Source organism: Mirounga angustirostris, unplaced genomic scaffold (genome assembly GCF_029215605.1).
Source record: "Mirounga angustirostris isolate CCGP_5_RB_7025 unplaced genomic scaffold, mMirAng1.0.hap1 SCAF_10, whole genome shotgun sequence".
Lineage (NCBI taxonomy): Eukaryota > Metazoa > Chordata > Mammalia > Carnivora > Phocidae > Mirounga > Mirounga angustirostris.
Window position 1 is genome coordinate 25,870,115 of NW_026991718.1, and position 16,305 is coordinate 25,886,419.

General features: G+C 34.4%; 1 protein-coding gene across 11 annotated transcripts in view; it reads left to right on the forward strand.

The window, feature by feature from the left end:
• The window catches only part of BIRC6 (baculoviral IAP repeat containing 6), a 227,694-nt gene that overhangs the window by 87,423 nt on the left and 123,966 nt on the right, over positions 1 to 16,305 (forward strand). For 6 of the 11 annotated variants that reach the window (XR_006792448.3, XM_064572077.1, XM_045884369.3 and 3 more), the window contains 9 exons: positions 7,037 to 7,224; positions 8,010 to 8,333; positions 8,569 to 8,668; positions 11,277 to 11,491; positions 11,658 to 11,866; positions 12,320 to 12,666; positions 13,274 to 13,493; positions 13,998 to 14,131; positions 14,862 to 14,999. Coding sequence is in view for 10 of the 11 variants with exons in the window: in XM_064572077.1 (XP_064428147.1) it covers positions 7,037 to 7,224; positions 8,010 to 8,333; positions 8,569 to 8,668; positions 11,277 to 11,491; positions 11,658 to 11,866; positions 12,320 to 12,666; positions 13,274 to 13,493; positions 13,998 to 14,131; positions 14,862 to 14,999 (1,875 nt within the window). In the remaining variant the exon portion in view is untranslated. The remainder of the gene's footprint in view (positions 1 to 7,036; positions 7,225 to 8,009; positions 8,334 to 8,568; positions 8,669 to 11,276; positions 11,492 to 11,657; positions 11,867 to 12,319; positions 12,667 to 13,273; positions 13,494 to 13,997; positions 14,132 to 14,861; positions 15,000 to 16,305) is intronic. The other 5 variants (XM_045884371.3, XM_045884373.3, XM_045884375.3 and 2 more) reach the window with 2 other exon arrangements.

Genomic DNA, 16,305 nt, shown 5'->3' on the forward strand with positions numbered 1-16,305 from the left:
TACTTACTTTTTTTGAAACATGTTAATTATGAAATATGATGCTCTTATGAAAAAATGCAGAAAACAATTGTATAACCAGCAATTTATGACAAACTGTCCATGTGACCACCAAATCAAAAAATAATATATCCAGCACTCTAAAAGGTATCTTCATGTCCCCTTCCACTTACTTTTCTCTCACTCTCTAAAAGGTAAACACTGTCCTAAGTTTTAGAGTAGTCATTTCTTGGTTTTTGTTTGTTTCATTGTATAATCACTTAATTATGCATTTCTGATCGCTGGTTGAATAGAGCCTTTATAATATAAATTTGCTTTTATGTTTTTTTGATCTGCCTTCTGTTCAGTGTTATTATTGTTAAAGTCATCTGTATCAGGGCATGCAGTTACTTGGTTCTTTTTCATTGCTATTTAAGATTCTCTTGTCTGCATAAAACAAAATTTATGTGTCTACTATTAGCATACTATTGATTGCTATTTGGGTTATTCCATTGTGATGCTTTTAGTGCTACCGGATATACTATTTTCTTGGATATGAATGTACAAGTTGATTTGCTGTTTCATAGGTTTTCCATATATTCAACTTTAGGAAGTAACATTACAGAAATGTACTTCTTAATTGCCAAATGTATGAGGATTTCCTAGTTATCTTGCTGTTGACTTTTATTTAAAGTGCTATAGGGTCAAAAATTACTCTGTCAGTCTTGTACACTGTGTTGGGAATTGTAGAGGATCAGTTTTTATAAATATTCCATGAATACATGACAATAATGTTTACTCTGTACTTGTTGGTGAAGTCTACTCTGTTTAGGCAAATTTGCTAATTGTGTTGCTCAAATTCTCTGTCTTTATTAACTCCTTGGTTTCTTTTAGTTCATAAGATCAGTATGTTAAATTCTTGTTGCAGCACCTGTGGAGGTGACTATTTGAGTTTCATCAGTCTCTATTTTATGTATTCTGAAACTACCATACAAGTTTAGAATGCTTGTATCTTTCTTGTGAATTTAATCTTCCATCATTAGGAATTATCTCTTTATCTCTGCTAAAATTACTAAAATTTTTCCTAAAATTACTGTGTTTAATATTTATATACTTTCCATCATTTTTTGGTTACTATTTGTATGATAAACATGTTTCCTTCTTTTTACTTTGAACTTACTCTTTCATAAGCAGCTTGTAGTTGCCTTTTAAAAAAAAAAAATATTTATGTATTTGACAGAGAGAGAGTGGGAGCAGGAACACAAGCAAGGGGAGTGGGAGAGGGAGAAGTGGGCTTCCCATGGAGCAGGGAGCCCGATGCGGGGCTCGATCCCAAGACCCTGGGATCCTGACCTGAGCCAAAGGCAGACACTTAAGGACTGAGTCACCCAGGTGCCCCTGTAGTTGCTTTTTTTTTATTCCAGTCTAATACTTTGTGTTTCAGTTGGAGTATTTATTTACATTTAATGTAATTACTAATGTATCTGTATTTAAATCTGCTATGTTTTTAATATACAAGTATTAGATTTCTCCTTTTGCTAGTTACATGTTTTTCTCTTTCCTTCTTCTTTTGGGTTTTTATATTTTTATTGAGCTATTTTTCTACTTTTTACTATTTTTAGCAGTTATCCCAGAGATCATAATATACACATACCCTTGATACTCAGAAGTCCAACTGCTTTTTGTACTATACAGTGCAAATATCTAGAACAGTTGTCACCTTCTTGATTTAGATGGTGTTGTGATTTTATACCTTAATTTTATGTGTATTTTATTCCCAAATACATTATGATAGTTTTTTATATTCAGTATTCATTTGGATTTGTCTTATAATTCCATTTCATCCTATCTTTTCCTTTCTTTGCTTTTGAACTGAAATCAAGTATGATTTTCTTTGTTTGAAAAATATTCTGTAAGATCTCTTTTTGTTCTGTCTACTGATGATGAATAAGCTTAGCTTTTTGGGGGAAATTTTCAAAATTATTAAAATAATTAGATGAACAAACCACACAGTCATTATCCAGATTCCAATATTATTGATGTTTTTCACATTTCTTTTAACTCTTCTTTTTCTTTGTTGAAGTACTTCAAAAGGAATCCTAGATATTATATCTTTTTTCCTTTATATATATATATATATAAAACATATAACCTTAAACAATGTGGATATTCTCTATAATAACTGATGCCATTGCCATTTTTTATCATAATATAAACTATAATTAATCCAGATGCATTTTTATCATAACCAAATAAATTAGCATAATCAATTCCATGTTATGGTCTGTTTCTCATACATAATTAAATAATTAAATTTATCTATCATAACAATACATTTTACATTTGGCTTATTAGATTTAGAGGTGTCCTCTTCATTCTTGAAGTATATTTTGACATAGAATTCTAGCTATTATTTCTCTTAGTGATTTAAAGATTATCTTTTATCTTACACTGTGTTTGTTAGACCTTACCTGTTGGTCTTAAAATTCCTCTTTTAAGGTCACTGTAAGTTCTCAAGCTGTTTTTGAGATTCATTCATATTGTCTTCTCCTTTCCCCTGCCGCCCCTTTTTTAATATTAAAGGTTTTATTCATTCATTCATTCATTCATTCGTCGGAGAGAGAGAGAGTGCACAAGCAGGGGAAGTGGCAGAGGGAGAAGGAGAGGGAGAAGCAGGCTTCCTGCTGAGCAGGAGCCCAATGTGGGACTCCATCCCAGGACCCTGAGATCATGACCTGAGCCAAAGGCAGACACTTAACTGACTGAGCCACCCAGGCATCCCTCCCCCACCCCTTTTTTAGCATTTTTCTATGATGTTGCTGTATGCTGTTTCATTTGTATTTATCCTGCTCAGGATTCATAAGGCTTCTTGAATCCTTACTTAATACCTTCTGTCAGCTTTAGAAATATCTCAGCCATTAACTGTGCAAATATTGTTTCTGGCTTGTTTTCTATCTTCACTCTTTTTGTATTTTTAATTTCATGTGTGTTTAAGGTGTATAATTTATTGGTTTGATGCATTTATGTATTATAGAATGATTACCACCATAGCAGTTCCAAGTGTGTTACACCTCATCAGTATAAATGATATAATTCTCAGTTTTTTAATCTCTCCTTTTACTATGTATGGGTATTTTTTTCTAATTCATCTTAGTTTACTAATTCTATCTTTTATGTAATTATTTATGGGGGGAAAAAGCACCCTTCTTACACTCTACTCTACCTCTTTTAGAAATTATGTCTCTGCTGTTGGCGTGGGTCTGTTTTTTTCCATTGTTCAATTTGTCTAGCCTTATGCCAGTACCTAATTGTCTCAATTATTATAACTTTATATTAAGCCTTGAAATCTGATAGTATACATTTGCCAGGGTTTTATTTTTTCTTCCTTCTTTTTTGGTAGATTTTAAAAATTGATTTAAAGCTTGTTGTGTAGTCATTATCAGTGTAATTCCAGAATATTTCCATTACTCCACAAAGAGATTTCATAGTCATTAGTAGTCACTCCCAGTTTCCCTTTCCCCGCCATCACCTATCACTAATCTGTGTTGTTGTTCTATGGATTTGCCTACCCCATACATTTGATATAAATGTGGAATCATATAGTTTGTGGCCCTTTTGTCTGGCTTCTTTCACTTAATATGTTTTCATATTTCATCCATTTAGCATGTATCAGTACATCATTTCTTTTTATGACTAAATAGTATTCCATTGTATGGATGTACCACTTTTAAAACAACTTGTATATACCTCCTTTTGTTTATCTGCTGAGAAGTTAGCAGGCATTTGGGTTGTTACTTCATTTTGTCTGTTAAGAAAAATACTGCCATGCAGCATATTTGTTTTCAGTTCTTGAGTATATACTTAGAAGTGGAATCCATCATTTTTCTTTTAGTTTTTCTTAAAGCTTCTATGTCTTTTTTATTTCCATTTTTCTCCAGTTTTATTGAGATATAATTGACATATAATTTTGAGCAAGTTTAAGGTATACAGTGTATTGGTTTGATATATTTATATATTATAAAATGACTACCACCATAGTATTAGCTAATACCTCTGTCCTGTCATGTAATTACCAGTTCTTTTTCTGTGGAGAAAACATTTAAGACTACTCTTAGCAACTTTCAGGTGTATAATACAGCATTATTAATTATCAGGATGCTGTACATTAGATCTCTGTATTTCCATTTAAATTTTCGAATCAGCTTGACAATTTATACACCAGAAAGCTTATTATTATTTTTTTTTAGAATTTGAATATAAATCAGTTCAGGAAAATTGACATCTAACTATTAAGCCTTTTATGGGGCACCTGGGTGGCTCAGTTGTTAAGCATCTGCCTTCGGCTCAGGTCATGATGCCAGGGTCCTGGGATCGAGCCCCGCATTGGGCTCCCTGCTCAGCAGGAAGCCGGCTTCTCCCTCTCCCACTCCCCCTGCTTGTGTTCCTTCTCTCGCTGCCTGTCTCTGTCAAATAAATAAATAAAATAAAATAAAAATAGTAAGCCTTTTACTTCATTAACATGGTATATTTAGTATATTTAGGTCTTCAGTTACTCCATGAGATGTTTTTTAGTTTTCACTGTTGATGTTTTGCACATCTCTTTTAGATTAATCCCTAGCTATGGGATTTTTTTAATGCTATTATAAGTGATATTTTTCTGAATTTTATTTCCATTTTTTTTGGTTGCTGGTGTATAGAAATATAACTGATTTGTGCATATTAATCTCCTATGTGGGGATACTGCTATATTAGCTTACTAATTCTTACAGTTTGTAGATTCTTAAGGACTTTTTATGGACACAATCATGGCATCTGTTAAGAGTTTTACTTTAGTGTTTTCCTAATCATTATAAAGTTTAGTTCTCTTTCTTGCTCTTTTGTGCTTTCTAGGGCTTCCTGCATGATACTGAAAAAAAATGGTGGTCATAGTCATTTTTATTTTGTTCTCATCTCCATTATTTTTATATCTGGTTTTTGAGGCCCCTAGTGTAAAAATAAAAAAGATACTGAAAACTCAGACTGGGCAAAAGATTTTTAAAATTTGTTGTAGTAAGATGACTTATTTCTTTTGGATTGAGTGTTTTTGGTGACTTAATTCATTTTCCCATAAGTATTATTCAAGCATTGGATTTTAAAGTGAGTAAAGGGCTAAACTCCACATGGTTAATATTGAAAATTACTTTAATGACCCAAAAAGTACAAGTATAATATCAGTGCTTCAGTAAGTCTAATAATTACCCCTCTAGAGTTGGAATTAATAGCTGTTTCTTTGGTGGACCATTTGATGAAGTGGAGGTATTTCATTTTGGGGCACATAGCTTATGAGAGTTATGATTGCCCTTTCTTTGACCATGCTTGTGTAGTTGGATTCTTGAAAGTTAAGTGAAGTGTAGTATGGATGTTCTGTAATAAGTGTGTGGGTTTTGTTTGTTTTTTTTAAGTTAACACTTCCAATTGTAAGAGGCTATGTACAGTTTCATTTATTGCTATCTTGTTGATTAGAGCTTAATTTTTTTTAATAGTTTTTTTTAAATCCTGGCACAGTACAGCATTGTTAGATGTTAAAATAGGCTGTCAGATACCTGGGTGTTGTTTCCCGCCCACCTTTTCAGGTATTTATGAGCAAATGCTTTCCCTCAGCTTTAGATTCATTACCTGTAAAATGGGATAACAGTAGTACCTACCTGTGTGCCATTGCCAAGATGAAATGAGTTGATGTAAGTTCCGTGCTTAGGGCTGTGCCCTCCCATTGGCTTTGGTTTCCCATAGTCCTTGGTTCCAACTCTAGTTCTGCCACTGTGAGCTCTACAGGTAACTTCTCTGAGCCATTAACTAAGAAACAGAGCAGAGTATCTGCTTTTCAGCGTTGTTCATCTGTTGGATATGTAATTAATTAAGACAGCGTCACATGGTAATGCACACTAAACATTTGCTACTATTGTAGCAGTTATCCTTCCCCAATGTAACTTTCTAGTAAAGGCCTGTTATAATATCAGTGTTAATGCTGTTATTAAATTTGACCTTTACTTCTTATTTTGTGGTGACCTGTTTCATTAAGTTGTGAAATTAAGCTTTTACTTAGATTTTTCTAAAATGTTTTCCACAAATACTGGTAAATATTTAATGGAGAAAGAGTGATTTTTATAACGGATATTTGAGTAACATTGAAAAGGAAAGTCAAAGAAATTATTCAACTTATAGAAATTTCATACAGTCTTTAAGGATGATAATTTTTGGGGCACCTGGGTGGCTCAGTTATTAAGCATCTGCCTTCAGCTCAGGTTGTGATCCCAGTGTCCTGGGATGGAGCCCCACACTGGGCTCCCTGCTCAGCGGGAAGCCTGCTTCTCCCTCTCCACTCCCCCTGCTTGTGTTCCCTCTCTCCCGGTCTCTCTCTCTGTCAAATAAATAAATAAAATCTTGAAGGGAAGAAAAAAAAAAAGGATGATAATGTTCATGACTAAGCAGTATGTGCCAGAATTGACATAGGTCAAATCAGACCTATTTCTCTCCGTATTAGAGTTCTGGGGAGCATTTGGTAGGAAACAGTTGCTTTACATATTCTCTGTGGGCCAGACTCCGTCTAGGCTATGCTTTGAAATGAGGAAATAGAAAGTATCATCAGATTTTTAAAATGATGTTCATATAATTGAAGGTGTTTTTGAGCTTTTGAGGGGAGGGAGAGGAGGTATTGCCAAAGGAAAACTTAGTAAAGCAAATTTCAGTTTATTTGTTATGCTCAAATTGTATAATAAGATTACTCTCATTTTGTGTTTTTATTTTAACCATATTAAATGAAATTTTTTATATGCTGAAAATATTTTTAAGCTCAAAACCATACTAATTTTTCTTTGATTTGGAAGTAGTTCCCAGATTCCTTAAACTTGAATACTGTTATTATCAATCAGTATGCTTTTACCATTAAGATTTTTCTACTGATACTCTATAGATTCTTACCTTTTAAAATGAAACTGGAATCTTCATGTCAAAATAGTATACTTGGAATGTGTTTCTATGAACCTTTTCCTCATCCCTTTTCTCCCCCCTTGTCTTATGCCAGTGAGTTCCTTCGGGGTTACTCCTGCAGTAGGTGGACTGTCATCGGGGACAGTTGGGGAAGCTTCGACAGCCCTGAGTTCAGCAGCCCAGGTAGCTTTGCAGTCTCTCTCTCATGCAATGGCATCAGCCGAGCAACAGCTGCAGGTGCTGCAAGAGAAACAGCAGCAGCTTTTGAAGCTTCAGCAACAGGTTGGAGACTCTTTGGCTCTTTGTTCATGCTGTCTCTAAACTTCAAAAGCTGAAAAAGTACTGTAAAAATGACCATTATTTTCATAAAGGAAAGTAGGTTGACCGATCTGAGCTAATCAGTTTCTACAAAAATGGAGGTAACGTCTTTGCGATATATCTAAATTTTAAAAAATAAATAAATTTTATTTGATAAATATCTGAGGGAATATAATTGATATTTTGCAGGGGCAGTCTCTGAGTAAAATCCATTCTGTTTCAACACTATTGGTCAAACGTTAGAGTTACCAGTTAGGATTTATACGGATTGGAGATCCTGAAACGTTTTAGAGATGAATTGAATTCACATGGATTAAAATTTAGTAATAATGGCAGATGCTTTGGCGATTTCATTGTAGCCTAAATGCAGTCTGTGTGATTGTAGGTGACATTATATTAGGTTAGGCACCATGAGAATCTACCTCCTCCTGTTAATATTTTGCTTTGAGGAGAATTTTGTTTCCTTATTTACATTTATTTGTTCTTCTTCATTTCCACCTTTGCTTTGTGGAAGTCCTTGTTCCCCAAAACACAGGAAATTATATATCAGATATTTAATGAAGTTAATATAGAGAAGAAATACTCAATTCATGTTGAGTCCATTTTTTAATCTAATTTCACTTTTCTTTCACTAAGATCTAGTTCATCAGATCATGTTTATCTCCGTAAGCTCTTTTCCTGGGTAGTACTCCCCACAGTTTGCGCAGGCAGGACTGGTCTATATGTTGTGGCTTTTACTTGTTTTGCAGAAAGCCAAGCTGGAAGCCAAGTTACATCAGACGACAGCTGCAGCAGCTGCTGCCGCGTCGGCAGCCTCCGCAGTAGGTCCTGTTCACAACTCCGTGCCTTCCAACCCAGCGGCGGCCCCCGGCTTCTTCATCCACCCATCTGATGTTATTCCACCCACTCCAAAAACAACACCACTGTTTATGACTCCACCACTCACCCCGCCCAATGAAGCAGTTTCTGTTGTGATTAATGCAGAGCTTGCACAGCTTTTCCCAGGCTCAGTTATTGATCCCCCAACAGTCAATCTTGCTGCACATAACAAAAATTCCAACAAGTCCAGAATGGTAAATTATTATATTTTAAGTAGGTGTTCGCTTAGACATTTAAAAATATTTTGATGTATATGCTAACCTGAGAAGGCAAACTTTTCTTATACCAACTTGAAACATCAAATTAGATTGTTTAAAGTATTACAGAATATACATCAGGAAATGAGACTTGTTAGTTTAATATTATGGCTATTAGCTTGTATAGAGCAAGAGTGGTATCAATATAGAGTTATACTTTTTTCTTTTCTAGAATCCACTTGGTTCTGGTCTAGCTCTCGCAATTTCTCATGCTTCACATTTTCTTCAACCTCCACCCCACCAGTCCATTATTATAGAGCGAATGCATTCAGGTAATCTTCAACTTTCTTAAAATATTTTTTCTTGCCTCGTCTGTCAGCCCTTTGAGTCTTAATAATTTTCTGTAGTTTGATTTTACTTTGCAAATAAATCCCATCTGTTCCTGGGTAAGTACATTTTACCAAGAATAAGCACTATATGAGGCTTATCTCTGTGCTCACCATGTTGAATGCAGGAGTGCTGCTGGGTAGGGTGGCAGTTTTATCCAGACCCTGAATCTGACCTGTATGTGAATCTTGCCTGTTGAACTGTGATGGACATAAGTATCTACTTCCATTGTAGCTGCTCAGTTATCATGATACTGGAAATTACAGTTCAGTATCCTAAGACCAGCACTCTGGTGTTGAAACCGTTTCCCAAAAATAGCAGATAGAATTACTGCTGATCTTAGTAACTGTGAGTAAGATTAATAACACTCCATGGTCTCGATAATTCAAATTTTACCCAAGTTTGTAGTCATACTTCTGTGCTAGTGACCTGTGACTGGGATAGGTGCTTTCAATTAGAGCATGTTTACAAAGTAAACTATGGGCAATTTTAACCTTATAATCCTGCCAAACTGTTAGTTCTTGGCTTGAGCTGCAGCAGAATTCAACAGAATCCTTCTGTGTTTTATAGCAGAGAATAATATGAATGTAATGCATACTGTCACCTTTCATCATATGAATAGTTGAACCATATTTGCTTTATTGCACTGGGCTGTTTCTTCTTTGGAAAAGAGAGTTTTTAAAAAAATAATAAAATAAAATTCTTCCTGATGTTTCCTATTCAACTAATCCTTCACTGGTATCGCCATTAGTGTCTGTAACATTTAGAATTGACTTGTTGATGTGCAGTGTTATGAAATGTGAGCAGTTGTTTACATTGCAGTTTGCTTTTTATCAATGGAATTGACTGTAGATTATAGAATTATGTTGTTTTTTAATGGTTTCTCTGTTTAGGAAAGTATTGGTAACTACCTTTTTCTACTTAACTAGCTCCATTGAAAATAGCATGGGTTCTAGCAGTTTAGTTGGGTCCCTTCACTGTACAGTGCCGCTCTTAAGTTTATTAAGTCCTCCTCACCCCAGTCTGGTAAAGAAGAAAAATAATTCTATTATTAATGATTCTGTCTACTGTTTGACTAATCGGTCTTATTCCGAAATGTGTATGAGATGAGAGATGCAAATCTGCTCTTTTTCCATTCCTCTCAGATCATTTTTACTTTTCATGAGTGTGAGCATCTCAACCATGCTGAGTGTGATTCTAGTGCTTACACAAAGAGGCATACTGGGGCCACATTTTATTTTTTTTTTTTAATTTTAATAGGCTTGCTTTTTAATATTTTACAATATATTATAAATATCTATCCCTGTAACATATACTCAACAAAATTATTTTAAAAGGCTGCTTTGTACATTCTGTAATATAAATGTATCATAACTTATTTAACAAACCTCTATTTGTACATTTAATTCATGTTTTATTTTGCTATGAATATATATTTCTACATCCATTCCCATATCTGTTTTTTTTTTTAAGGTTTTATTTATTTGACAGAGAGAAAGACAGCCAAAGAGGGAACACAAGCAGGGGCAGTGGGAGAGGGAGGAGCAGGCTTCCCGCAGAGCAGGGAGCCTGATGCGAGGCTTGATCCCAGGACCCTGGGATCATGACCTGAGCCGAAGGCAGACACTTAACGACTAAGCCACCCAGGCGCCCCTCCCATATCTGTTTTTAAACTTTTTTTTCTTTTTTCTTTTTTTTTTAAATTTTATTATGTTATATTAGTCACCATACAATACATCATTAGTTTTTGATGTGGTGATCCACGATCCATTGTTTTCGTGTAACACCCAGTGCTCCGTGCAGTACGTGCCCTCCTTAATACCAATCCCCCCTCCCCTCTCCTCTCTGAAACTCTGTTTCTCAGACTCCATAGTCTCTGGGGCCACACTTTAGTGTGGCCCTTGAGAGTAAGCCATCGACTTCACCTGGTACTAAGTAGCTGAAGAGACAGTGATGTGTCAGTACCTGGGCAAAAACATTATTTGAGATAAGCTGTGTCTCTCTTTATTGGAGGACCTTCCTAAGGGATTTTTTTAGTGGTAGTAATGACTACGTGTGATTTCCGCCTTATACTTTTACTTTACATCGGAGCTGCAGTGTGAGATCTAACTCTGTAAGAAGTTAAACAAGGCTTGAGAAAACTAAAATGAAGCATATAATTTGATATCATTAATGCATCTACTGGGAAATTTTAAAAAAATGACCAGATGACTGAAAGAAGATCACATAGATACTTTTTAGAATTAATCCATATATTATTTTTGATAATAGTTTTTCAACTCTAATGTTTTAAATTAAGCTTGTATGTACAGTTGATTGCTGTCACAATAACAAATTTACTCTTGTATGCTTTTTACTTAAGTCTTAACTAGCATGGATTGAGGTTTCAGAAAATTTTTGAGGGCTACTTATTTACTTTCCCTCCCATCTTCTTGTAGTTTAATAAATTGATTTCATATTTAAGATGCATGTTCCCAACTGTTTTTGAATGCATCTTTTGGTTAATTGAAACAGTGGTGGTTTTTGTCAACTCTTGCTCTGTCTCTCTGATAGGAGCAAGGAGATTTGTGACCTTGGATTTTGGCAGACCAATACTGTTGACAGATGTATTGATTCCCACTTGTGGAGACTTGGCCTCCTTGTCAATTGACATTTGGACATTAGGAGAAGAGGTGGATGGGAGGCGTCTGGTAGTGGCAACTGATATAAGCACCCATTCACTAATTCTGCATGATTTGATACCACCTCCTGTGTGCAGATTTATGAAGGTAAAGAACTTCAAGACAATGAATTGATACGTTTTCCATGTTTCCAACAAGTTATGAAAGATATTCGGACATATAATTAAAAAGTATATCTTCTTAAATACATTGCTCACAATTTTATTTTTGCAGATGGATATGTATGTATATTCTTTTTTTTTTTTTTTTCCAGATCACTGTCATTGGACGTTATGGAAGTACAAATGCCAGAGCCAAAATCCCATTAGGATTTTACTACGGTCATACGTATATCTTGCCTTGGGAAAGCGAACTGAAGTTAATGCATGATCCTTTAAGGGGAGAGGGTGAATCTGCAAACCAACCAGAAATTGACCAGCACTTAGCAATGATGGTTGCTCTACAGGAGGATATACAGTGCAGGTTATTAGAAAATTGCAGTATATTTTAATCTTACTGAGACCCTTTATTTTTTATGTCTTACGTATATTTTTCAAGAAATGTCTTTGCATAGATGTATAGAAAAGAACAAAAGGATGGAGCACCTGGCTGGCTCAGTCAGAGGAACATGGGACTCTTGATCTCGGAGTTGGGCGTTTGAGCCCCACGTTGGGTGTAGAGATTACTAAAAAAAATAAACTTTAAAAAAGAAAAAGAAAAGAACAAAAGAAAGTAGGAAGCTAGAATGTTACAATATTTGATAAATTAAAATATTGTGATTAGATAATTGGCTTCATTTATTTAGTACTTAACAATTGACTAATTCTTTTTAATGGTTAACATGTTTTAGAGATTTAATTTTTAGTGTATGTCTGTAAATATATATAAAACGGAACGTTGCAGGAATTATTTTGTACATTTATTTTTTATTTACAGGTATAACTTAGCTTGTCATCGACTGGAAACTCTTTTGCAAAGTATCGATCTTCCTCCTCTTAACAGTGCTAACAATGCACAGTACTTTTTGCGAAAACCAGACAAGGCAGTTGAAGAAGACAGTAGAGTTTTTTCTTCCTATCAAGATTGTATTCAGCTACAGCTTCAACTTAATTTGGCCCATAATGCAGTGCAGAGGCTCAAAGTAGCTCTTGGTGCAAGTCGGAAAATGTTAAGTGAAATGTCAGATCCAAAAGATTTAATTCAAACGTCTTCCACAGAGCAGTTGCGTACCATCATCAGATATTTATTGGACACTTTACTCAGTCTCCTTCACTCTTCCAATGGTTTGTATTTGGCTTCAGTTCTTTAAATGCTGGAAATGTGTTTGATATGATTTTGTTGCATGTTTTGTTGTTGTTAGTATTTTCTAGTATTGTTCATTTTGATATTCTTTCTAATGTATTTACGAAATGTGTTTGTAGGTTAACCCCTTCTTTTCCCCATATTTCTGCCCTTTTTTTTGTTTTAAATGGATTTTCGATTATTTTTTTTCTTGGGTCTTGCTTTTGATGTGGTACATCATTTAGTTTGGCAAAATATTAAATATTGTTACTATGAAAACTCTTAATAAATTGCTAACAATATACTGTCATTTTCTAATCAAGAGCTATTTTTGATCATTACACGTGCACACACACAAACATACATACTCAACTCTCTGAATCACCCAACGCCACACATAAGAAATGTAGTTGATTCAGGTGCTAGCTTTTGTCCTCTCCCAGTATCTAACAATTAAAATTCTACATAGGAAGAATAACTCAGTGAAGAGCAAAATAAATAGAATGTAATTGGTTACTGGTTGCTAGTGAAGAAAGCGTATTTATGTCCCTACTGATACTACAGCATACATTTACATAGGAAATTTTATTGTTTTCTCTTTTGTAATAGGACACTCTGTTCCTGCAGTTTTGCAGAGCACATTTCATGCCCAGGCCTGTGAAGAGCTTTTTAAACACTTGTGCATCAGTGGAACCCCCAAGATACGATTGCACACTGGCCTTCTACTTGTTCAGCTCTGTGGTGGTGAAAGATGGTGGGGTCAGTTTCTTTCTAATGTTCTTCAGGAGTTGTACAATTCAGAGCAGCTTCTCATCTTTCCGCAAGATAGGTAGGTCAGAAAATATTGGAGTTGTTTTTATTAGTAATTTCTACTTTTCACAGTTAGGGTTCAGATTTTGAAATTCTGTGTGTGTGGCTCAATCCTGAGCAGAGAAATGAAGCACGTCTTTCCAGGGTTTGGGAATGCCCAGTGAAGCACGTATTGAAGAAGATTATACATGATACAACTAGACTACATTCTTTAGTTTCCTGGCTGCATCTGTGGAGTTCGTAGATCTGTGTTTACTAGTATTTCCTAACAGATTATGTTACTTTATGTGTTAAGTGTATTCTTTTGAGACTATGATAAAATTCTCTGCTTGATTTCTTATGGATATAGTTAGGAAGTAGAACCAAGAGTTTGAAAAGAGCTAATTTTAACATTGTAGCTCCAGATATAAATCGTGCTAAGAACCACATATCCTGTCATTTGTCTATTAAATTTCAGTGTGAATTATTTTTTTAAAGGAGCATATTGATTCAAACTGCTATTTTACTCATATCTCTTTTTTAGGGTCTTCATGTTACTTTCCTGCATTGGTCAAAGATCACTTAGTAATAGTGGAGTATTAGAAAGCTTACTTAATCTGTTGGATAATTTATTGTCACCTCTTCAGCCACAGTTACCCATGCATAGGAGGACAGAAGGTATTATTTAAAGTGGTCGTCTTTAGTAAAAACATAAGATTCCTATAAATACTGCTTTTATAAAATGGCTAGTGTGAAGTACTTTAATATCACTGTACATTTTGTTAATACTTTTATGCTATAGACTTTTAAGAATGTAGGCTTTCATGTGATTGACTGCCATATGATTATTGCTTTATAAATCTATTATGTTTTCATTATTTGAATTTTGAACTTGGGAACTATTATGTTTTTTCTGTACTGTTATAATGAAAATCAGTCTCTCTTAATTAAAAGTTTCAATTTTAGGCACAGTTGCTTTTCTCATCATTCATAATGTATTTCATTTGAGCAACAAAATTGTTATTGGAACAAAAACTTTAGAACTTAGTTTAAAACTATATGATTGGGAAAGAGAGATTTTTTTTTTTTATTTAGTTACCCGAAAGTCTAAGAATAGGACCTTATACCTTGTTTCCTAGTTTATAAATTATTATCTCTTGGATTCAACCTATAATCAAGAATCTATTTTCATACCATAAAACATTTGTCTTCCATTAGATTCAATGTGTTTGTCAATTTGTGGCCATAGGTTCTAGTTTTGAGGCTTATTATAAATAAATATTAATGTTAGTAGTGATAATGGTATATTTTGAATTTATAAAATGTTTTATCTCATAATTATCTTCTCAGACTTCATTAGAACTCTTAGAGTCACCTGATTATTTTTTCCACTGTCATCTGTATATAGGAGTACTAGATATTCCCATGATCAGTTGGGTTGTGATGCTGGTGTCCAGGTTGCTGGATTATGTGGCCACTGTTGAAGATGAAGCAGCAGCTGCAAAAAAGCCTATGAATGGTAAAGACAGGGAGAGGTTTCTGACAGGTATCAGAAGTTTATAATAATCTGTTGGTGGGGATTTTGAGTGACTACGCGGTTGTTCCAGAACTGGCTATTGGCCTGGAGGTTCCAGCTGTATGTAATTTATGTAAAATGTGAATTAAATTTACTAGGAATCTGTTTTAAGGATAGAACTTATTTTTGAGGGACTTAATGGACAAGCCCCTTATCTGAGCATGACTTTTAGTTTCTAGATACAAGCATGTCCTTCATGAGATTTTTTTCCCATGCTCATTTAAACACTTTCTAATACCATACATGTAAGTGAATTTATGAGGAGGAAATCTGGGAAGAGTTCTTTATGTTCTTTGAGTGTAGTGTGTCATTCTATTTGTCATTATGAAGTAGAGTTCTAATTAGGTATAAAGAGCTTTTATGCTTAGATATGGAAATTCCCAGATTTTGTTTGTTTGTTTCAGTCTTTCTCATAAATATTTGAGGCATAGAAAAATTTTAAAATTAAATGAAATCCAACTGCAAGACAAATTATTTTCTTCCCTACTTCCAAGCTAACAACACTTTTCATAAAGGTTTTGAAATAGCTACATCTTATTTCTAAATACAGCCATTAAGTGCCATAAATTTTTAATTTTACACATTGTCAGGATTCTAGTATTAAAAAAAGGTCCCTTGAGGTGTTTTATAGATAGATGAATCAATTGGTTATGGTGCACATTATGTTTGGGAAAAGGGTGGGGGATTTCTTCCATGTAGAGGGAAAATGTCTTAAATATTTAGAGTCTATGGGTCAGTTCACTCATAGGATATAGAGGTATCTATACAGTTATGTGTAACTACCATATAAACTTGGAATATTACAGTATTGGAGATCTTAGTTTTTATTTATATCATTCAGATACTGTGGAAACACATTGGTGGAAGACATTTTTTTGTAGGTTTTGAAGAATTTGAACTGACTTAAGAAATGGATAGTAGATAATAGGAAAAGATGTCTTTAGTTTAAGCCGGCATGAACAAGTAATGGAGATGAGTCAAATGTGATGTTGAGCAGAAGAATGATACTTGAAGTAATAGTCTGGACACATTTTTAAAAATGAGAAAAAGTAGAGCTACACAGCGTGATTTTTGAACTTATTTTTGCAGTCATTAAAATGTCAGATTATTGAATATCCTCTTTTTGGGTCCTTACACGAAAGCATGGGTTTGAAATAGGCAGCAGTGAGCATTTGTTGTTGTTTGAATTGAGTTACCTCAGAGGTGTGTTCTACAAAAATTAATCTTAAACAATTGTGGAGAAAGATAGTTGTTATCTTAAAGGAAAGAGTAGAGA